Source organism: Cherax quadricarinatus, chromosome 51, assembly GCF_038502225.1.
Source record: "Cherax quadricarinatus isolate ZL_2023a chromosome 51, ASM3850222v1, whole genome shotgun sequence".
NCBI lineage: Eukaryota > Metazoa > Arthropoda > Malacostraca > Decapoda > Parastacidae > Cherax > Cherax quadricarinatus.
In genome coordinates this window covers 4,349,017-4,372,750 of record NC_091342.1, presented here as the reverse complement: position 1 = coordinate 4,372,750, position 23,734 = coordinate 4,349,017, and the positions used below count along the sequence as shown (strand labels likewise).

The 23,734-nt window shown below is 53.7% G+C and overlaps 1 protein-coding gene across 2 annotated transcripts in view; it reads left to right on the top strand.

Annotated features, from left to right (window-relative positions):
* LOC128705246 (histone-lysine N-methyltransferase SMYD3-like) overlaps positions 1 to 22,901 on the top strand; it is a 53,800-nt gene extending 30,899 nt beyond the window's left edge. The window contains exons 5-8 of one of the 2 annotated variants that reach the window (XM_070095682.1): positions 8,455 to 8,593; positions 17,114 to 17,284; positions 19,614 to 19,776; positions 20,823 to 22,901. In XM_070095682.1, coding sequence (XP_069951783.1) covers positions 8,455 to 8,593; positions 17,114 to 17,284; positions 19,614 to 19,776; positions 20,823 to 21,135 — 786 coding nt within the window. In that variant the 3' untranslated portion in view covers positions 21,136 to 22,901. The remainder of the gene's footprint in view (positions 1 to 8,454; positions 8,594 to 17,113; positions 17,285 to 19,613; positions 19,777 to 20,822) is intronic. The other variant, XM_070095681.1, reaches the window with a different exon arrangement.
* The last annotated feature ends 833 nt before the right edge of the window (positions 22,902 to 23,734 follow it).

The window sequence follows — 23,734 nt, the reverse complement described above, 5'->3', positions numbered from 1 at the left end:
GAGGGTGGTGGAGGTCAGGGGAGGATGGTGGAAGTCAGGGGAGGGTGGTGGAGATCAGGGGAGGGTGGTGGAGGTCAGGGGAGGGTGGTGGAGGTCAGGAGAGGGTGGTGGAGGTCAGGGGAGGGTGGTGAAGGTCAGGGGAGGGTGGTGGAGGTCTTGGGGAGGGTGGTAGAGGTCAAGGAAGGGTGGTGGAGGTCAGGGGTGGGTAGTGTAGGTCAGGGGAGGGTGGTGGAGGTCAGCGGAGGGTGGTGGAGGTCTAGGGGAGGGTAGTGTAGGTCAGGGGAGGGTGGTGGAGGTCAGGAAAGGGTGGTGGAGGTCTAGGGGAGGGTGGTGGAGGTCAGGGGAGGGTGGTGGAGGTCAGGTGAGGGTGGTGGAGGTCTTGGGGTGGGTGGTAGAGGTCAAGGAAGGGTGGTGGAGGTCAGGGGAGGGTAGTGTAGGTCAGGGGAGGGTGGTGGAGGTCAGCGGTGGGTGGTGGAGGTCTAGGGGAGGGTAGTGGAGGTCAGGGGAGGGTGGTGGAGGTCAGGAAAGGGTGGTGGAGGTCTGGGGGAGTGTGGTGGAGGTCAGGGGAGGGTGGTGGAGGTCAGGAGAGGGTGGTGGAGGTCTTGAGGAGGGTGGTAGAGGTCAAGGAAGGGTGGTGGAGGTCAGGGGAGGGTAGTGTAGGTCAGGGGAGGGTGGTGGAGGTCAGCGGAGGGTGGTGGAGGTCTAGGGGAGGGTAGTGGAGGTCAGGGGAGGGTGGTGGAGGTCAGGAAAGGGTGGTGGAGGTCTAGGGGTGGGTGGTGGAGGTCAGGGGAGGGTGGTGGAGGTCAGGGGAGGTTAGTGGAGGTCAGGTGAGGGTGGTGGGGGTCTAGGGGAGGGTGGTGGAGGTCAGGGGAGTGTGGTGGAGGTCAGGGGAGGGTAGTGGAGGTCAGGAGAGGGTGGTGGAGGTCTAGGGGAGGGTGGTAGAGGTCAAGGGAGGGTGATGGAGGTCAGGGGAGGGTAGTGGAGGTCAGGGGATGGTGGTGGAGGTCTAGGGGTGGGTGGTGGAGGTCAGGGGATGGTGGTGGAGGTCAGGAGAGGGTGGTGGAGGTCTAGGGGAGGGTGGTGGAGGCCAGGGGAGGGTGGTGGAGGCCAGGGGAGGGTGGTGGAGGTCTGGGGGAGTGTGGTGGAGGTCAGGGGAGGGTGGTGGAGGTCAGGAGAGGGTGGTGGTGGTCTTGGGGTGGGTGGTAGAGGTCATGGTAGGGTGGTGGAGGTCAGGGGAGGGTAGTGGAGGTCAGGGGAGGGTGGTGGAGGTCAGCGAAGGGTGGTGGAGGTCTAGGGGAGGGTGGTGGAGGTCAGGGGAGGGTAGTGGAGGTCAGAAAAGGGTGGTGGAGGTCTAGGGGAGGGTGGTGGAGGTCAGGGGAGGGTGGTGGAGGTCAGGGGAGGGTAGTGGAGGTCAGGAGAGGGTGGTGGGTGTCTAGGGGAGGGTGGTGGAGGTCAGGGGAGTGTGGTGGAGGTCAGGGGAGGGTAGTGGAGGTCAGGAGAGGGTGGTGGAGGTCTAGGGGAGGGTGGTTGAGGTCATGGTAGGGTGATGGAGGTCAGGGGAGGGTAGTGGAGGTCAGGGGAGGGTGGTGGAGGTCTAGGGTAGGGTGGTGGAGGTCAAGGGAGGGTGGTGGAGGTCAGGAGAGGGTGGTTGAGGTCTAGGGGAGGGTGGTGGAGGTCAGGGGAGGGTGGTGGAGATCAGGGGAGGGTAGTGGAGGTCAGGAGAGGGTGGTGGGGGTCTAGGGGAGGGTGGTGGAGGTCAGGGGAGTGTGATGGACGTCAGGGGAGGGTAGTGGAGGTCAGGGGAGGGTGGTGGAGGTCTAGGGGAGGGTGGTGGAGGTCAGGGGAGGGTGGTGGAGATCAGGAGAGGGTGGTGGAGGTCTAGAGGAGGGTGGTGGAGGTCAGGGGAGGGTAGTGGAGGTCAGGAGAGGGTGGTGGAGGTCAGGGGAGGGTGGTGGAGGTCTAGAGGAGGGTGGTGGAGGTCAGGGGAGGGTGGTGGAGGTCAGGAGAGGGTGGTGGAGGTCAGGGGAGGGTGGTGGAGGTCTCGGGGAGGGTGGTGGAGGTCAGGGGAGGGTGGTGGTGGTCTAGGAGAGGGTGATGGAGGTCAGAGGAGGGTGGTGGAGGTCAGGGGAGGGTAGTGGAGGTCAGTAGAGGGTGGTGGGGTCTAGGGGAGGGTAGTGGAGGTCAGGGGAGGGTAGTGGAGGTCAGGGGAGGGTGGTGGAGGTCAGGGGAGGTTTAGGTAATTATCTTCATTTTTTCAAGTGCATGTACAAGGTATACAGACCCCAGGATGCCACCCACACCAGTCCACTAACACCCAGGATGCCACCCACACCAGTCCACTAACACCCAGGTACCTATTTTACTGTTAGGTGAACAGGAACAGCAGATGTCTTACGGAAACACGTCGTTATGTTTTCACCAGTACCTGGGATCGAACCACGGACCTTAGTGTGTGAGCTGAAAGCGCTACCAGCCCAGCTCCGGGACACCCAAAGGAGAAGAGAGAGAGAGAGAGAGAGAGAGAGAGAGAGAGAGAGAGAGAGAGAGAGAGAGAGAGAGAGAGAGAGAGAGAGAGAGAGAGAGAGAGAGAGAATCACATCCCAGAATCACATGCATATGCAGATGCAGACGACTGTACACTGACATTCACTTATCCAAGAGAAGAAATGCCAGCTGCTCTAAGCTACATCAGTCACCAGCTGAGAGCTATATCAGCTTGGGGAAATAGATGGCAAGTAACATTTGCACCTGAGAAAACGCAAATGATGATCGTCTCTAGGCACCATGATGGTAATGCTGGTGCAGTAGTAAGGATGAATGGGAGGATGTTGGCACCTGGGGAAGAAGTTGATATCCTTGGGGTGAAATTTGACTCCAAACTAACCATGAAGAACCATGTTGTAAATCTTGCAAACAAGGCAGCCAGGAAGCTTACAGCACTTCGCCGTATCTCGCATCTGCTTGACAGTAGGGGTTGCAAGATCCTGTACGAGGCACAAGTACGCTCACACCTTGAGTATGCTCCACTTTCTTGGTTTGTCTGCTATCCCCCTCCCATCTGCGACTGCTTGACAGAGTAGAGAACAGAGCAAGACGTCTCATCTCTCGCCTGGACCCATCCTGGATAGATCTGTCATTTCAGTAGAGCCTTCAACATAGGAGGGATGTGGGTGGCCTTACTGTTATGTACAAGGCCAATACTGTCAAAGTACCACACTTGGATCCACTTCGAGGACAGTGTGAAACAAGCTTTTATGCCACAAGACGGGCAGAAAGCAGCAACTTCACTCTGGCTGTACCCTTCTCCAGAACATCACTCCATCTGAGATCATACATACCCAGGATGACTCGAGTATGGAACACATTCGTACAGCATAATGATGTCAACGAGATAAAGTCAGTTGATCAAATGAAAATGCTGGCCCACAGATGGCTCCAACTTCATCCTGTTCCCTACTTGTATGTCTCATAACAATAAAAATGCTTTCAAATGAGCTGATGTAGGTAACAGCTCTTAGCTTGCCAATAAAGTTAGGAATCCTTAATCTGTAAATAGCTTGTCAATAAAGCTAGGGATCCTTAACCTTGTCAAACCCTGTGTAAAAAAAAAAAAAAGAGAGAGAGAGAGAGAGATAGAGAGAGAGAGAGAGAGAGAGAGAGAGAGAGAGAGAGAGAGAGAGAGAGAGAGAGAGAGAGAGAGAGAGAGAGAGAGAGAGAGAGAGAGAGAGAGAGAGAGAGAGAGAGAGAGAGAGACAGACAGACAGACAGACAGAGAGGGAGAGAGAGAGAAATTATTCCTGTTTGGTTTATTCTTCAGAGTGGCACTCTTCACGTGAAACCAGCCAGGCAGTGCCAGGTGTCACCAAGCAGTGCCAGGTGTCACCAGGCAGTGCCAGGTGTCACCATGCAGTGCTAGGTATCACCAGGCAGTGCCAGGTGTCACCAAGCAGTGCCAAGTGTCACTAGGTAGTGCCAGGTATCACCAGGCAGTGCCAGGTGTCACCAAGCAGTGCCAAGTGTCCCTAGGCAGTGCCAGGTATCACCAGGCAGTGCCAGGTATCACCAGGCAGTGCCAGGTGTCACCAGGCAGTGCCAGGTATCACCAGGCAGTGCCAAGTGTCACCAGACAGTGCCAGGTGTCGCCAGGCAGTGCCAGGTGTCACCAGGCAGCGCAAGGTGTCACCAGGCAGTGCCAGGTATCACCAGGCAGTGGCAAGTCTCACCAGACAGTGCCAGGTGTCGCCAGACAGTGCCAGGTGTCACCAGGCAGCGCAAGGTGTCACCAGGCAGCGCCAGGTATCACCAGGCAGTGCAAGTGTCACCAGACAGTGCCAGGTGTCACCAGGCAGTGCCAGGTGTCACCAGGCAGCGCAAGGTGTCACCAGGCAGTGCCAGGTATCACCAGGCAGTGCCAAGTCTCACCAGACAGTGCCAGGTGTCGCCAGGCAGTGCCAGGTGTCACCAGGCAGCGCCAGGTGTCACGTCAGTAAGAGAGTCAATAAAGACTAACATTATCAGTAACTTTACTGACGTCAGTAATTCACTTTACTTACGTGGATAAATTAGACACATGTGCGACACTTGGGTACCTTTACTGAGGGAACGTTTCGTCACACAGTAACTTCATCAGTCCAGTACCAACAATGGTGAAGCTTAGAAGGAGTTTGCAGTAATCAGTCCCTCAGCCTGGAGTCGTTGTAATCAGTCCATCAATCAAAACTGATAGACTAAATGATGGACTGATTACAATGATTCCAAGCTGAGGGACTGATTACCTCAACCTCCTTCTGATCGTCACTATTCTTCTTTGTATAGGACTGATGAAGCCACTGTGTGGCGAAACGTTTCCTCAATAAAGACACCCAAGTGTTACACATGTCTAACTTACTTTGTTTAGTTTACGCACTTCGTGTATATATATATATTTCCCTCGTCTCGCCTCTTCTCCTAAATCATCGCCTGTAGTTCAAGATGGTTTGTGTTGACATCTAGCAGATGGATGCGAACCAGGAGGAAGCAAGCAGCCAGGGAAATGGCACGGCTGGCAATACTAGGAGAGGCAAGTGTCGGTCATGCTTACAGCTTCGTTGTCTCAACTCTAATGGTTTCCTCCGCAAACACGGTAGTTGCCCTGGTTCAGGATGTCCTCCTGTGGAAAGTGATGATCCAGAGCCACCTCAGGCACCTGAACCCACTCCAACAGATTTCATCTCATCAGACAATCTCTTGGAAGCAATTAAAGCAACAGGTACGAGGACACTCACACATATTCCCAAAGCAGCCCGTCCACACGCAGCTGGGAAACTTACAGACCTCCTGAAAAAAGTAAACGATGGTTCCACTATCTTAAATGCTCCACCAACCATCAAGGAATAACACAACTTGCTACTTTTTGGCAATGTCTGCTTAGCTGTGCCGGAAAGAAGGGGAAAGAGGCTAGCCTCAATGATAATTAAATCCTTAAGAGATTTTCCTAGAGTTGATAACCTCATTCGCCTGCCCCATCAACACAAAAAAGGAAGAGGCAGATCCCCCACTCACTCTATGACAGTGAAAAAGTCAGAGTCCAGGTGAGCAAGAAAATTGAAGAGGGCAATACAGTGTGGGCAATCAGAATTATTACCAGTGAAGATACAGTTGCTCCCAGGGATGCTGACACTGCTGAAGCACTTAGAGGAAAGCACCCTGTCAGGGGAAACCAGTGGCACAAACAGTTCCAACACCTCTGTCCCCACTATGGAACCATTGATTGTGGAAGACTCAGACATTTACAAAGCAATAATGTCGTTCCCATCTGGCTCTGCTGGGGGTTACACTGGAATAAGGCCACAGCATTTAAAGGAAATGGTTAATCCAGTTATTGGGGAAATTGCAGAGACACTGCTTTCAGAGATCACAAGATTCGTCAACAATTCCTTGGCTGGTCTGATTCCTGATGAAATTAGACCTTTCTTTTTTGGTGCAACACTTTGTTCACTTAAAAAGAAGGATGGAGGAATTCGGCCAATTGCAGTAGGCAACACGTTACGCCGCCTCGTATCCAAAGCTGCTGTCCGAAGTATTCGTGCACAGGCAGCCATGATGCTTCAGCCAAACCAGCTTGGCTTTGGGGTCTCTCAAGGAAGTGAAGCAGCGGTTCATGCAACAAGGGCGTATATCAACAACCTGCCTGAGGACAATGCAGTGGTAAAATTAGATTTCAAGAATGCGTTCAATCTCTTGAAAAGAGACGTGGTATTAGCAGCAGTACAAGAACATTTCCCTGGTCTCTTCCCTTTTGTTTCAGCTGGGTATAGCAAGGAATCAATGCTTCTCTTTGGAGAGCATGAAATCACATCATCGGAGGGTGTCCAACAAGGAGATCCTCTTGCACCATTTCTCTTCTGTATAGCAGTTAGGGAAATCACAGTCAGACTGACCAGCGAGCTAAGCATCTGGTTCCTAGATGATGGCACACTAGCAGGTACAAAAGAGTCCCTCCTACATGACCTTACACAGGTAATGACACGGGGACAGGAAATGGGTCTCGTCCTGAATCCATCCAAATGTGAAATCATCTCAGTCAGTCAACAAGTGATAAATGCAGTGAGATCAAAACTACCAGGAGCAGCAGTCATTGCCCCCACAAATAGTGTCTTGCTAGGAGCACCTCTGGGAAGCAATGCCATTGACACAATTCTCAGGAAGAAATTGGAAGAGTTAAGGAGAATGGAACAACGAATAGGCAATCTGGACACCCACGATGCCTTGTACCTTCTCACAAAGTGCTTGAGTCTGCCCAGGTTGACATATTTCCTAAGATGTGCACCTTCATATGATAACCCTATACTGCACGAATATGACAGTATTCTGAGGCAGATTTTTACGAAAGTACTTAACCTTACTCTAGAAGACGGGCAGTGGAACCAAGCTACACTTCCAGTCAGACTAGGAGGCATTGGTGTCCGCAAGTCATCACAGATTGCGTTACCTGCTTTTCTGTCCTCGTGTATTGCATCCAGAGAGCTTGTAGCAGCGATTCTCCCTGAACATCTTAGGGACAATATTGGAGTCCAGGACCAAAAATTCATTGACGGAGCAATGATCTGGGATAATCTAACGGGCTCTGGAACCAGACCTGCTCCCCCCAACAACTACAAACAATCGCACTGGGATGGTCCAATAGTGGAAAATATTGCCTCAACAATGCTTCAGAGTGTGTCTGGGAAGGATAGAGCCCGCCTCCTGGCAGTGAGAGCCCCTCATGCTGGGGACTTTCTGTTGGCTGTTCCCAACTCCAGCCTTGGCACACACCTCGACCCACAGACCATCCGCATCGGTGTTGCCCTTCGACTTGCCGCCCCTATTCTCGCCGAACACAGGTGTATTTGTGGCAGTGAAGCAGCAGACCGATTCGGGTACCATGGTCTTGTGTGCCGTAAATCCGAGGGAAAGATTGCAAGACATGAGGAGGTTAATAACATTATCAAGAGGAGCCTCACAACAGCTGGATGCCCAGCAGTAAGGGAGCCACCCCAACTATGCAGATCTGATGGCAGCCAGAAGCGTCCAGATGGTATCACCCTTCAAGCCTGGACAGATGGGAAGCAGGTGGTGTGGGACTATACATGTGCATCTACCTTGGCTGATACCTATCTCCAATACACCAGGGAGGAAGGAGGGGCAGCTGCCAGCTTCAGGGAGTCCCAAAAGTCTAGAAAATATGGAGAACTTGCCCATCATTATATGTTTGTTCCCATAGGCTCAGAGACCCTTGGCTCATGGGGAAAGAGTGCATCTAAATTCCTTAAGGAGCTGGGAAAAAGACTCATCAGGGTAACTAGGGATCCCAGGGCAGCTAGTTTCCTGTTCCAGCGGCTCAGTGCGGCTGTTCAAAGGGGTAATGCCTGCTGTATTTTGGGCACACGCACCAGCTCTGAGGAGCTGGATGAGATTTTCGCCTTATAATCGGTGATACACACGTAACAACATGTACCGTATGTGCCACCTTTATATCAACAATGTATCTCTTAAATCTTCTGTATCATATTATGTAATAAAATATTCCTATTGGTAAATATATATATATATATATATATATATATATATATATATATATATATATATATATATATATATATATATACATATATATATATAGATAGATAGATAGATAGATAGATAGATAGATAGATATACAAAACAACCACAGAGGGAGTTGAATGATAGCTTTAGGCCTTTCGTGTTGCAACCAACACATTATCAGGAGCTTGCAATGTTGCTCAGTCTAGCAAGAATCGGTCCAATGTACGAATTTTCTTGGACCTCCTCCTCTTTTCTGCAGCATTGCAAGCCCTTGATGATGTGTTGATTGCAACACGAAAGGCCTAAAGCTATCATTCAACTCTCCTCGTCGCTGTTTTGCATCATGTATCACTTGCTATTGCATAATACATAGATATGTGTGTGACACAGGTGAGAATCAGCTACCTGGACGCCATGGACAGTAGACAACACCGACAGTCTTACTTGTATCAACATTATTTCTTCTCCTGTGACTGTCGTCTGTGTCGTGATGACGCCAGGGAGCGTCTGACCTCCACTGTGACCTGTGGTGAGTAGTGTGACCTGTGTCGTGATGACGCCAGGGAGCGTCTGAGCTCCATCGTGACCTGTGGTGAGTACTATGACCTGTGTCGTGATGACGCCAGGGAGCGTCTAACCTCCACCGTCACATGTGGTGAGTACTGTGACCTGTGTCGTGATGACGCCAGGGAGCGTCTGACCTCCACCGTCAAATGTGGTGAGTACTGTGACCTGTGTCGTGATGACGCCAGGGAGCGTGTGACCTCCACTGTGACCTATAATGAGTACTGTGGCCTGTGTCGTGATGACGCCAGGGAGCAAATGACCTCCACCGTCACCTGTGGTGAGTACTGTGACCTGTGTCGTGATGACGTCAGGGAGCGTCTGACCTCCACCGTCACCTGTGGTGAGTACTGTGACCTGTGTCGTGATGACGTCAGGGAGCGTCTGACCTCCACCGTGACCTCAGGTGAGTACTGTGAGCAGTGTCGTGATGACGCCAGGGAGCGTCTGACCTCCACCGTCACCTGTGGTGAGTACTGTGACCTGTGTCGTGATGACGCCAGGGAGCGTCTGACCTCCACCGTCACCTGTGGTGAGTACTGTGACCTGTGTCGTGATGACGCCAGGGAGCGTCTGACCTCCACCGTCACCTGTGGTGAGTACTGTGACCTGTGTTGTGATGACGCCAGGGAGCGTCTGACCTCCACCGTGACCTGTGATGAGCACTGTGACCTGTGTCGTGATGACGCCAGGGAGCGTCTGACCTCCACCGTGACCTGTGGTGAGTAATGTGACCTGTGTCGTGACGACGCCAGGGAGCGTCTGACCTCCACCGTCACCTGTGGTGAGTACTGTGACCTGTGTAGTGATAACGCCAGGGAGCGTCTGACCTCCACCGTCACCTGTGGTGAGTACTGTGACCTGTGTCGTGATGACGTCAGGGAGCGTCTGACCTACACCGTCACCTGTGGTGAGTACTGTGACCTGTGTCGTGACGACGCCAGGGAGCGTCTGACGTCCACCGTGACCTGTGGTGAGTACTGTGACCTGTGTCGTGACGACGCCAGGGAGCGTCTGACCTCCACCGTGACCTGTGATGAGTACTGTGACCTGTGTCGTGACGGCGCCAGGGAGCGTCTAGCCTCCACCGTGACCTGTGGTGAGTACTGTGACCTGTGTCGTGATGACGCCAGGGAGCGTCTGACCTCCACTGTGGCCTGTGGTGAGTACTGTGACCTGTGTCGTGATGACGCCAGGGAGCGTCTGACCTCCACTGTGTCCTGTGGTGAGTACTGTGACCTGTGTTGTGATGACGCCAGGGAGCGTCTGACCTCCACTGTGACCTGTGGTGAGTACTGTGACCTATGTCGTGATGACGCCAGGGAGCGTCTGACCTCCACCGTGACCTGTGGCGAGTACTGTGACCTGTGTCGTGATGACGCCAGGGAACGTCTGACCTCCACTGTGACCTGTGGTGAGTACTGTGACCTGTGTCGTGACGACGCCAGGGAGCGTCTGACCTCCACTGTAACCTGTGGTGAGTACTGTGACCTAAGTCGTGACGACGCCAGGGAGCGTCTGACCTCCACCGTGACCTGTGGTGAGTACTGTGACCTGTGTCGTGACGACGCCAGGGAGCGTCTGATCTCCACAGTGACCTTTGGTGAGTACTGTGACCTGTGTCGTGACACCAGGGAGCGTCTCACCTCCACCGTGACCTGTGGTGAGTACTGTGACCTGTGTCGTGGCGACGCCAGGGTGCGTCTCACCTCCACCGTGACCTGTGGTGAGTACTGTGACCCGTGGCGAGTACTGTAACCTGTATTGAGTACTGTGACCTGTGGTGAGTACTGTGACATGTGGTGAGTACTGTGACCTGCATTGAGTACTGTGACCTGTAGTGAGTACTGTGACCTGTGTCGTGACGACGATAGGGAGCGTCTCACCTCCACCGTGACCGGTGGTGAGTACTGTGACCTGTGTCGTGACGACGCCAGGGAGCGTCTGACCTACACCGTGACCTGTGGTGAGTACTGTGACCTGTGTCGTGACGACGCCAGGGAGCGCTTGGCCTCCACTGTGACCTGAGGTGAGTACTGTGACCTAAGTCGTGACGACGCCAGTGAGCGTCTGACCTCCACTCTGACTTGTGGAGAGTACTGTGACCTGTGTCGTGACGACGCCAGGGAGCGTCTGATCTCCACAATGACCTGTGGTGAGTACTGTGACCTGTGTCGTGACACCAGTGAGCGTCTCACCTCCACCGTGACCTGTGGTGAGTACTGTGACCTGTGTCGTTGCGACGCCAAGAAGCGTCTGACCTCCACCGTGACATGTGGTGAGTACTGTGACCTGTGTCGTGACGACGCCAGGGAGCGTCTGACCTCCACCGTGACCTGTGGTGAGTACTGTGACCTGTGTCGTGACGACGCCAGGGAGCGTCTGACCTCCACCGTGGCCTGTGGTGAGTACTGTGACCTGTGTTGTGACGACGCCAGGGAGCGCCTGACCTCCACTGTGACATGAGGTGAGTACTGTGACCTAAGTCGTGACGACGCCAGGGAGCGTCTGACCTCCACCGTGAAGTGTGGTGAGTACTGTGACCTGTGTCGTGATGACGAGAGGGAGCGTCTGACCTCCACCGTGACCTGTGGTGAGTACTGTGACCTGTGTCGTGACGACGCCAGGGAGCATCTGACCCCCACCGTGACCTGTGGCGAGTAATGTGACCTGTGTCGTGACGACGCCAGGGAGCGCCTGACCCCCACCGTGACCTGTGGTGAGTACTGTGACCTGTGTCGTGACGACGCCAGGGAGCGTCTGACCTCCACCGTGACCTGTGGTGAGTACTGTGACCTGTGTCGTGACGACGCCAGGGAGCGTCTGACCTCCACCGTAGCCTGTGGTGAGTACTGTGACCTGTGTTGTGACGACGCCAGGGAGCGCCTGACCTCCACTGTGACATGAGGTGAGTACTGTGACCTGTGTCGTGACGACGCCAGGGAGCGTTTGACCCCCACCGTGACCTGTGGCGAGTAATGTGACCTGTGTCGTGACGACGCCATGGAGCGTCTGACCTCCACCGTGACATGTGGTGAGTACTGTGACCTGTGTCCTGACGACGCAAGGGAGCGTCTGACCTCCACCGTGACCTGTGGTGAGTACTGTACCTGTGTCGTGATGACGCCAGGGAGCGTCTGACCTCCACTGTGACCTGTGGTGAGTACTGTGACCTGTGTTGTGATGACGCCAGGGAGCGTCTGTCCTCCACTGTGACCTGTGGTGAGTACTGTGACCTGTGTCGTGATGACGCCAGGGAGCGTCTGACCTCCACCGTGACCTGTGGTGAGTACTGTGACCTGTGTCGTGATGACGCCAGGGAGCGTCTGACCTCCGCTGTAACCTGTGGTGAGTACTGTGACCTGTGTTGTGACGACGCCAGGGAGCGTCTGACCTCCACTGTGACCTGTGGTGAGTACTGTGACCTGTGTCGTGACGACGCCAGGGAGCGTCTGACCCCCACTGTAACCTGTGGTGAGTACTGTGACCTGTGTCGTGACGACGCCAGGGAGCGTCTGACCTCCACCGTGACCTGTGGTGAGTACTGTGACCTGTGTCGTGACGACGCCAGGGAGCATCTGACCTCCACTCTGACCTCTGGTGAGTACTGTGACCTGTGTCGTGACACCAGTGAGCGTCTCACCTCCTCCGTGACCTGTGGTGAGTACAGTGACCTGTGTCGTTGCGACGCCAAGAAGCGTCTGACCTCCACCGTGACATGTGGTGAGTACTGTGACCTGTGTCGTGACGACGCCAGGGAGCGTCTGACCTCCACCGTGACCTGTGGTGAGTACTGTGACCTGTGTCGTGACGACGCCAGGGAGCGTCTGACCTCCACCGTGGCCTGTGGTGAGTACTGTGACCTGTGTTGTGACGACGCCAGGGAGCGCCTGACCTCCACTGTGACATGAGGTGAGTACTGTGACCTAAGTCGTGACGACGCCAGGGAGCGTCTGACCTCCACCGTGAAGTGTGGTGAGTACTGTGACCTGTGTCGTGATGACGAGAGGGAGCGTCTGACCTCCACCGTGACCTGTGGTGAGTACTGTGACCCGTGTCGTGACGACGCCAGGGAGCATCTGACCCCCACCGTGACCTGTGGCGAGTAATGTGACCTGTGTCGTGACGACGCCAGGGAGCGCCTGACCCCCACCGTGACCTGTGGTGAGTACTGTGACCTGTGTCGTGACGACGCCAGGGAGCGTCTGACCTCCACCGTGGCCTGTGGTGAGTACTGTGACCTGTGTTGTGACGACGCCAGGGAGCGCCTGACCTCCACTGTGACATGAGGTGAGTACTGTGACCTAAGTCGTGACGACGCCAGGGAGCGTCTGACCTCCACCGTGAAGTGTGGTGAGTACTGTGACCTGTGTCGTGATGACGAGAGGGAGCGTCTGACCTCCACCGTGACCTGTGGTGAGTACTGTGACCTGTGTCGTGACGACGCCAGGGAGCGTTTGACCCCCACCGTGACCTGTGGCGAGTAATGTGACCTGTGTCGTGACGACGCCAGGGAGCGTCTGACCCCCACCGTGACCTGTGGTGAGTACTGTGACCTGTGTCCTGACGACGCCAGGGAGCGTTTGACCTCCACCGTGACCTGTGGTGAGTACTGTGACCTGTGTCGTGATGACGCCAGGGAGCGTCTGACCTCCACTGTGTCCTGTGGTGAGTGCTGTGACCTGTGTTGTGATGATGCCAGGGAGCGTCTGTCCTCCACTGTGACCTGTGGTGAGTACTGTGACCTGTGTCGTGATGACGCCAGGGAGCGTCTGACCTCCACCGTGACCTGTGGTGAGTACTGTGACCTGTGTCGTGATGACGCCAGGGAGCGTCTGACCTCCACTGTAGCCTGTGGTGAGTACTGTGACCTGTGTTGTGACGACGCCAGGGAGCGTCTGACCTCCACTTTGACCTGTGGTGAGTACTGTGACCTGTGTCGTGACGACGCCAGGGAGCGTCTGACCCCCACTGTAACCTGTGGTGAGTACTGTGACCTGTGTCGTGACGACGCCAGGGAGCGTCTGACCTCCACCGTGACCTGAGGTGAGTACTGTGACCTGTGTCGTGACACCAGGGAGCGTCTGACCTCCACCGTGACCTGTGGTGAGTACTGTGACCTGTGTCGTGGCGACGCCAGGGAGCGTCTGACCTCCACCGTGACCTGTGGTGAGTACTGTGACCTGTGTCGTGACGACGACAGGGAGCGTCTCACCTCCACCGTGACTTGTGGTGAGTACTGTGACCTGTGGTGTGTACTATGACCTGTATTGAGTGCTGTGACCTGTGGTGAGTACTGTGACATGTGGTGAGCACTATGACCTGTATTGAGTACTGTGACCTGTGGTGAGTACTGTGATCTGTGTCGTGACGACGATAGGGAGCGTCTCACCTCCGCCGTGACCGGTGGTGAGTAATGTGACCTGTGTCGTGACGACTCCAGGGAGCATCTGTCCTACACCGTGACCTGTGGTGAGTACTGTGACCTGTGTCGTGACACCAGGGAGTGTCTCACCTCCACCGTGACCTGTGGTGAGTAATGTGACCTGTGTCATGACGACGCCATGGAGCGTCTGACCTCCACCGTGACCTGTGGTGTGTACTGAGACCTGTGTCGTGACGACGCCAGTGAGCGTCTGACCTCCACCGTGACCTGTGGTGAGTACTGTGATCTGTGCTGAGTACTGTGACCTGTGGTGAGTACTGTGACCTGTGGTGGGTACTGTGACATGTTGTAAGTACTGTGACCTGTATTGAGTACTGTGACCTGCTGTGAATACTGTGATCTGTGGTGAGTACTGACGTGTGGTGAGTACTGTGACCTGTAGTGAGTACTGTGACCTGTGGTGAGTACTGTGACCTGTGTTGAGTACTTTGTCCTGTGGTGAGTACTGTGACATGTTGTGAGTACTGTGACCTGTGGTGAGTATCGTGACCTGTGGTGAGTACCGTGGCCTGTGGTGAGTATCAGGGCCTGCAGTATGCACCGTGTCCTGTGGTGAGTACTGTAACCTGTAGTGAGTACTGTGACCTGTGGTGAGTATTGTAACCTGTGGTGAGTACGTGACCTGCAGTGAGTACCGTGACCTGTAGTGTCCACCGTGATTTGTAGCGTCCATCGTGACCTGTAGCATCCACCGTAACCTGTAGTGCCCACCGTGACCTGTAGTGTCCACTGTGACCTGTAGTGTCCTCCGTGTCCTGTAGTGTCCACCGTGATCTGTAGTGCCCACTGTGTCTTGTAGTGTCCACCGTGACCTGTAATGTCCACCGTGACCTGTAGTGCAAACCGTGTCTTTTAGTGTCCACCGTGACCTGTAATGTTCACCGTGACCTGTAGTGCCCACCGTGTCTTGTAGTGTCCACCGTGACCTTTAATGTCCACCGTGACCTGTAGTGTCCACCGTGACCTGTAGTGTCCACCGTGACCTGTAATGTCCACCGTGACCTGTAGTGCCCACCGTGTCTTGTAGTGTCCACCGTGACCTTTAATGTCCACCGTGACCTGTAGTGTCCACCGTGACCTGTAGTGTCCACCGTGACCTGTAATGTCCACCGTGACCTGTAGTGCCCACCGTGTCTTGTAGTGTCCACCGTGACTTGTAATATCCACCGTGACCTGTAATGTCCACCGCGACCTGTAGTGCCCACCGTGACCTGTAGTGTCCACCGTGACCTGTAATGTCCACCGTGACCTGTAGTGTCCACCCTTACCTGTAGTATCCACCGTGACCTGTAGTGCCCACCGTGACCTGTAGTGTCCACCGTGTCCTTTAGTGTCCACCGTTACCTGTAGTATCCACTGTGACCTGTAGTGTCCACCGTGACCTGTAGTGTCCACCGTGATCTGTAGTGTCCACCGTGACCTGTAGTGTCCACCGTAACCTGTAGTGTCCACCGCTACCTGTAGTATCCACTGTGACCTGTAGTGTCCACCGTGACCTGTAGTGTCCACCGTGACCTGTAGTGCCCACCGTGACCTGTAGTGTCCACCGTGTCCTGTAGTGTCCACCGTTACCTGTAGTATCCACTGTGACCTGTAGTGTCCACCGTGACCTGTAGTGTCCACCGTGACCTGTAGTGTCCACCGTGATCTGTAGTGTCCACCGTGACCTGTAGTGTCCACCGTAACCTGTAGTGTCCACCGCTACCTGTAGTATCCACTGTGACCTGTAGTGTCCACCGTGACCTGTAGTGTTCACCGTGATCTGTAGTGTCCACCGTGACCTGTAGTGTCCACCGTGACCTGTAGTGTCCACCGTTACCTGTAGTATCCACTGTGACCTGTAGTGTCCACCGTGACCTGTAGTGTCCACCGTGATCTGTAGTGTCCACCGTGACCTGTAGTGTCCACCGTAACCTGTAGTGTCCACCGCTACCTGTAGTATCCACTGTGACCTGTAGTGTCCACCGTGACCTGTAGAGTCCACCGTGTCCTGTAGTGTCCACCGTTACCTGTAATATCCACTGTGACCTGTAGTGTCCACCGTGACCTGTAGTGTCCACCGTGACCTGTAGTGTCCACAGTTACCTGTAGTGTCCACCGTGACCTGTAGTGTCCACCGTGACCTGTAGTGTCCACAGTGACCTGTAGTGTCCACCGTGACCTGTAGTGTCCACAGTGACCTGTAGTGTCCACCATAACCTGTAGTGTCCACCGTGACCTGTAGTGTCCACCGTGACCTGTAGTGTCCACCGTGACCTGTAGTGTCCACCATAACCTGTAGTGTCCACCGTGACCTGTAGTGTCCACCGTGTCCTGTGGTGTCCACAGTGACCTGTAGTGTCCACCATAACCTGTAGTGTCCACCGTGACCTGTAGTGTCCACCGTGTCCTGTGGTGTCCACTTGTATGGTATCTACCTACACTGCTGCTATTTTGTACTCTGTATATATTGTCAGTATTGGTGGCGAGTACGTACGAGTACTCAGAAAATCTACCCGTTGGTGTCTGTCTTTTTCTTTATTAGTCTGTGTACTTTCCATGTCTGGTGACTTAATTACGGACAGGTCCAAGGACGTGTTTTGTACCTGTGTTCGTAATAACGCCAGACTCGGCCAAGATTCATCTCAGAAAAAGAAAAAGATTCTTAGCATCCTGCAGTCCAAGAATGTCTCTGACTCTGACGTTAGTGTTCATGTTCTACGTCCTACTTGTTCTTCAATGTTCTACTCGCTACTATTTCCTTCATGTTCTACTCGCTACTAGTTAATCCATGTTCTACTCGCTACTAGTTAATCCATGTTCTACTTGCTACTAGTTCCTTTCTCCGAGCTAGCGTCGACACACCAGATCTCTGGAGCAGCATCCACACAGGAGCTTGAAACGTTAATAAGATATTTCTTATTCCATGAAAAAGGCCTTTTTTTGGGGGGGGAGGGGGGACAAATTGTGAACATGGTGACCGAATAAAAACGACAATAAATATAATTTACTTGAAGTGGAGATTGTGTGTACAGGTGAGCGTGTGTATGTGTGTGTCAGGGTCCTCAGTCTGCGACGCTGCTGTTTACCTGGACGAGACTGCTGACGGAGGTGTGGATCCCTGCCAAGCCTGCGGCTGTACCAGCTTCCGGGATGACCTGAGGCAGGAGTACAGACGCCTGGCTGCCCTCACCAGGACCCATCTAATGAATCTCAACGAGGAGAATCCAGGTACTGTTGTGAGTTCCTTCTAGAAGGGCATCACTGTAACTTGCTAGTGTCCCTAGTCAGCACTATAATCACCACTACTAGCCTAACTAGACAATAATTTAATCCTGTACTGTTTGGAAGGAAGTATCTGATTTTCCAGTTTTACACAATCAGTGTCGCTATGAGATCATTCTCTGTATTCGACACTCAGGTACACGGAGCGAATGTCTTACCAGTGAATGTAATCCTGAAATCTTGCGTTACGTGGTACACTGAGTGACCTGACTGCAGTTCCGTGTCAGTGTTAACACTGTGTCTTTCTCAGTGTTCAGATGTTCATCAGTTGATAATGGATAAATAATTAACAATACCGTGACTGAAACAATTCACAAATAACCCGCACACAGCGAGATTGAAACTTAAGACAGATTACTTAATGGTTCAGGTCGGACCGAAACGTCGTGCTAAATTTGAGCCTCGTATGTGAGGATTATCTGTGTACTGATCGGTACATTATTCCTAGCTAGTTGTTGTGACCTGGTGAGGTGACCACTGTAACTGTGATCTGGTGAGGTGACTATATTAGCTAGCTGTGACCTGGTGAGTTGACCACACTAGCTAGCTGTGACCTGGTGAGTTGACCACACTAGCTAGCTGTGACCTGGTGAGTTGACCACACTAGCTAGCTGTGATCTGGTGAGGTGACCAGACTAGCTAGCTGTGATCTGGTGAGGTGACCACACTAGCTAGCTGTGACCTGGTGAGTTGACCACACTAGCTAGCTTTGATCTGGTGAGGTGACCACACTAGCTAGCTTTGACCTGGTGAGGCGACCATATTAGCTAGCTGTGACCTGGTGAGTTGACCACACTAGCTAGCTGTGACCTGGTGAGTTGACCACACTAGCTAGCTGTGATCTGGTGAGGTGACCAGACTAGCTATCTTTGACCTGGTGAGGCGACCATATTAGCTAGCTGTGACCTGGTGAGTTGACCACTGTAACTGTGATCTGGTGAGGTGACTATATTAGCTAGCTGTGACCTGGTGAGTTGACCACACTAGCTAGCTGTGACCTGGTGAGTTGACCACACTAGCTAGCTGTGATCTGGTGAGGTGACCACACTAGCTAGCTGTGACCTGGTGAGTTGACCACACTAGCTAGCTGTGATCTGGTGAGGTGACCAGACTAGCTAGCTTTGACCTGGTGAGGCGACCATATTAGCTAGCTGTGACCTGGTGAGTTGACCACACTAGCTAGTTTTGACCTGGTGAGGTGACCACACTAGCTAGTTGTGACCTGGTGAAGTGACCACACTAGCTAGCTGTGCCCCGGTGAGGTGACCACACTAGCTACCTGTGACCTGGTGAGGTGACCACACTAGCTACCTGTGACCTGGTGAGTTGACCACACTAGCTAGCTTTGACCTGGTGAGGTGACCACTCTAGCTAGCTGTGACCTGGTGAGGTGGCCACACTAGCTAGCTGTGACCTGCTGAGGTGACCACACTAGCTAGTTGTGACCTAGTGAAGTGACCACACTAGCTACCTGTGACCTGGTGAGGTGACCACAGTAGCTAGCTGTGTCCCGGTGAGGTGACCACACTAGCTACCTGTGACCTGGTGAGGGGACCACACTAGCTAGCTGTGACCTAGTGAGTTGACCACACTAGCTAGTTGTGACCTGGTGAGGTGACCACACTAGCTAGCTGTGAGCTGGTGAGGTGACCACACTAGCTACCTGTGACCTGGTGAAGTGACCACACTAGCTACCTGTGACCTGGTGAGGTGACCACACTAGCTACCTGTGACCTGGTGAGGTGACCACACTAGCTAGCTGTGACCTGGTGAGTTGACCACACTAGCTAGTTGTGACCTGGTGAGGTGAACACACTAGCTAGTTATGACCTGGTGAGTTGACCACACTAGCTAGTTGTGACCTAGTAAAATGACCACACTAGCTACCTGTGACCTGGTGAGATGACCACACTAGCTAGCTGTGACCTGGTGAGGTGACCACACTAGCTACCTGTGACCTGATGAAGTGACCACACTAGCTACCTGTGACCTGGTGAGGTGACCACACTAGCTAGCTGTGACCCGGTGAGGTGACCACACTAGCTAGCTGTGACCTGATGAGTTGACCACACTAGCTAGCTGTGACCTGGTGAGGTGACCACATTAGCTACCTATGACCTGATAAGGTGGCCACACTAGCTATCTGTGACCGGGTGAGTTGACCACACTAGCTAGCTTTGACTCGGTGAGTTGACCACACTAGCTAGCTGTGACCCGGTGAGGTGACCACACTAGCTAACTGTGACCCTAGACTTTAAGTATCTTCCCGTGGCAGAGCTGGAGGTGTGGAGGGAGGTAGTGGCCTCCCAGGAGGAGGTCTTCCATCCTCTCAACGTGCTGAGAGCCAAGGCTGTGGATGCCTTGCTTACAGCCACTGTCAACTGCAGAGGCTGGCACAGTGCCTTGGCCCTAGCCAAGCTCAACCACAGTGCCATCAGGTGAGAATCTCCCTCACCTGTTCTCCTCCACCTGTCCTCCTTCACCTGTTCCCCCTCACCTGTCCTCCCTCACCTGTCTTCCCTCACCTGTCCTCCTTCACCTGTTCCCCCTCACCTGTTCTCCCTCACCTGTCCTCCCTCACCTGTCTTCCCTCACCTGTCCTCCCTCACCTGTCTTCCCTCACCTGTCCTCCCTCACCTGTCTTCCCTCACCTGTCCTCCCTCACCTGTCTTCCCTCACCTGTCCTCCCTCACATGTCCTCCCTCACATGTCCTCCCTCACCTGTCCTCCCTCACCTGTCTTCCCTCACGTGTCCTCCCTCACCTGTCCTCTCTCATCCGTTCTCCCTCACCTGTCCTCCTTCACCTGTCCTCCTTCACCTGTTCTCCATCACCTGTCCTCCCTCACCTGTCCTCCCTCACCTGTTCTCCCTCACCTGCTCTCCATCACCTGTTCTCCCTCACCTGTCCTCCCTCACCTGTTCTCCCTCACCTGCTCTCCATCACCTGTTCTCCCTCACCTGTCCTCCCTCACCTGTCCTCTCTCATCCGTTCTCCCTCACTTATTCTCCCTCACCTGTCCTCCTTCGCCTATTCTCCATCACCTGTCCTCCCTCACCTGTCCTCACTCACCTGTTCTCCCTCACCTGCTCTCCATCACCTGTTCTCCCTCACCTGTCCTCCCTCACCTGTTCTCCCTCACCTGCTCTCCATCACCTGTTCTCCCTCACCGGTCCTCCCTCACCTGTTCTCCCTCACTTGTTCTCCCTCACCTGTCCTCCCTCACCTGTTATCCCTCACCTGCCCTCCCTCACTTGTCTTCCCTCACCTGCCCTCCCCCACCCTCTCCCCCATCCTCACCCGGACAACCAATACGAAATCACATAAATACACATAGTTATGTGTATTTGAGATGGTTGTTAATGTGTAGTGTTAGTGTTCTGAGCCGAGTTATGCTACAATTGACTTCGATAATACAATAAACAACACGGGGTTTGGACCCAAGGGAAGGATCGCTACACTGAACTGTGTTGTTATTCCTCCAGACACTACTACGGTGCCAGCCACCCGACCTACGGTCTCTTCCTCCTCAAGTTGGCTAAGATAGAACTGTGCAACATGGCCTTCAGCAGCGCCCTGCAACACCTGCAGGAGGCTGAGAAGATCCTGGAGGCTGGTCTGGGGTCCAACCATCCCCTGGTCTACAACGACCTCATGTGGTTGCTGGTGCAGGCCAGCGAAGAGACCAGAGTACAGATCCAGCGCTCTCTCATGTTTGGTGAGAGAGGGGTCCAGCACCCGGACCAGGAGCTGAGACACGACCAGACACATCACTCCACAAACCGGGCCAGAAGCTGAGACACAATGGATTCCATTTCCACTTTACTGAGGTTAAAAAAATGAACATGACTTCAGTAAACTGACTTCACACTGGCCGAGTCATCCTGGAACAATGAGAGTATGAAGTCTGCTGACACACAACTTTCACCACTGTCTCCTGGACGTCCTTCCAGCACACTGGAAAACATATCAACGCCTACAAAAACCTTCATATACACCATTTCTTCGAGACTGGGCAAATAACATGCATCAGTAGCAAGCATCCTGAGCTCCCTACAATCCATTAGCTAGTATCCTGAGCTCCCTACCATCCAGTAGTAAGTATCCTGAGCTCCCTACCATCCAGTAGCAAGCATCCTGAGCTCCCTACCATCCAGTAGCAAGCATCCTGAGCTCCCTACCATCCAGTAGCAAGCATCCTGAGCTCCCTACCATCCAGTAGCAAGCATCCTGAGCTCCCTACCATCCAGTAGCTAGTATCCTGAGCTCCCTACCATCCAGTAGCAAGTATCCTGAGCTCCCTACCATCCAGTAGCTAGTATCCTAAGCTCCCTACCATCCAGTAGCAAGCATCCTGAGCTCCCTACCATCCAGTAGCAAGCATCCTGAGCTCCCTACCATCCAGTAGCAAGCATCCTGAGCTCCCTACCATCCAGTAGCAAGTATCCTGAGCTCCCTACCATCCAGTAGCAAGCATCCTGAGCTCCCTACCATCCAGTAGCAAGTATCCTGAGCTCCCTACCATCCAGTAGCAAGTATCCTGAGCTCCCTACCATCCAGTAGCAAGCATCCTGAGCTCCCTACCATCCAGTAGCAAGCATCCTGAGCTCCCTACCATCCAGTAGCAAGCATCCTGAGCTCCCTACCATCCAGTAGCAAGCATCCTGAGCTCCCTACAATCCAGTAGCTAGTATCCTAAGCTCCCTACCATCCAGTAGCAAGCATCCTGAGCTCCCTACCATCCAGTAGCAAGCATCCTGAGCTCCCTACAATCCAGTAGCTAGTATCCTAAGCTCCCTACCATCCAGTAGCAAGCATCCTGAGCTCCCTACCATCCAGTAGCAAGCATCCTGAGCTCCCTACCATCCAGTAGCAAGCATCCTGAGCTCCCTACAATCCAGTAGCTAGTATCCTAAGCTCCCTACCATCCAGTAGCAAGCATCCTGAGCTCCCTACCATCCAGTAGCAAGCATCCTGAGCTCCCTACCATCCAGTAGCAAGTATCCTGAGCTCCCTACCATCCAGTAGCAAGCATCCTGAGCTCCCTACCATCCAGTAGCAAGCATCCTGAGCTCCCTACCATCCAGTAGCAAGCATCCTGAGCTCCCTACCATCCAGTAGCAAGCATCCTGAGCTCCCTACCATCCAGTAGCAAGTATCCTGAGCTCCCTACCATCCAGTAGCAAGCATCCTGAGCTCCCTACCATCCAGTAGCAAGTATCCTGAGCTCCCTACCATCCAGTAGCAAGTATCCTGAGCTCCCTACCATCCAGTAGCAAGTATCCTGAGCTCCCTACCATCCAGTAGCAAGTATCCTGAGCTCCCTACCATCCAGTAGCAAGCATCCTGAGCTCCCTACCATCCAGTAGCAAGCATCCTGAGCTCCCTACCATCCAGTAGCAAGCATCCTGAGCTCCCTACCATCCAGTAGCAAGTATCCTGAGCTCCCTACCATCCAGTAGCAAGTATCCTGAGCTCCCTACCATCCAGTAGCAAGCATCCTGAGCTCCCTACCATCCAGTAGCAAGCATCCTGAGCTCCCTACCATCCAGTAGCAAGCATCCTGAGCTCCCTACCATCCAGTAGCAAGCATCCTGAGCTCCCTACCATCCAGTAGCAAGCATCCTGAGCTCCCTACCATCCAGTAGCAAGCATCCTGAGCTCCCTACCATCCAGTAGCAAGCATCCTGAGCTCCCTACCATCCAGTAGCAAGCATCCTGAGCTCCCTACCATCCAGTAGCAAGCATCCTGAGCTCCCTACCATCCAGTAGCAAGCATCCTGAGCTCCCTACCATCCAGTAGCAAGCTCCCTACCATCCAGTATCCTGAGCTCCCTACCATCCAGTAGCAAGCATCCTGAGCTCCCTACCATCCAGTAGCAAGTATCCTGAGCTCCCTACCATCCAGTAGCAAGCATCCTGAGCTCCCTACCATCCAGTAGCAAGTATCCTGAGCTCCCTACCATCCAGTAGCAAGTATCCTGAGCTCCCTACCATCCAGTAGCAAGTATCCTGAGCTCCCTACCATCCAGTAGCAAGTATCCTGAGCTCCCTACCATCCAGTAGCAAGCATCCTGAGCTCCCTACCATCCAGTAGCAAGCATCCTGAGCTCCCTACCATCCAGTAGCAAGCATCCTGAGCTCCCTACCATCCAGTAGCAAGTATCCTGAGCTCCCTACCATCCAGTAGCAAGTATCCTGAGCTCCCTACCATCCAGTAGCAAGCATCCTGAGCTCCCTACCATCCAGTAGCAAGCATCCTGAGCTCCCTACCATCCAGTAGCAAGCATCCTGAGCTCCCTACCATCCAGTAGCAAGCATCCTGAGCTCCCTACCATCCAGTAGCAAGCATCCTGAGCTCCCTACCATCCAGTAGCAAGCATCCTGAGCTCCCTAC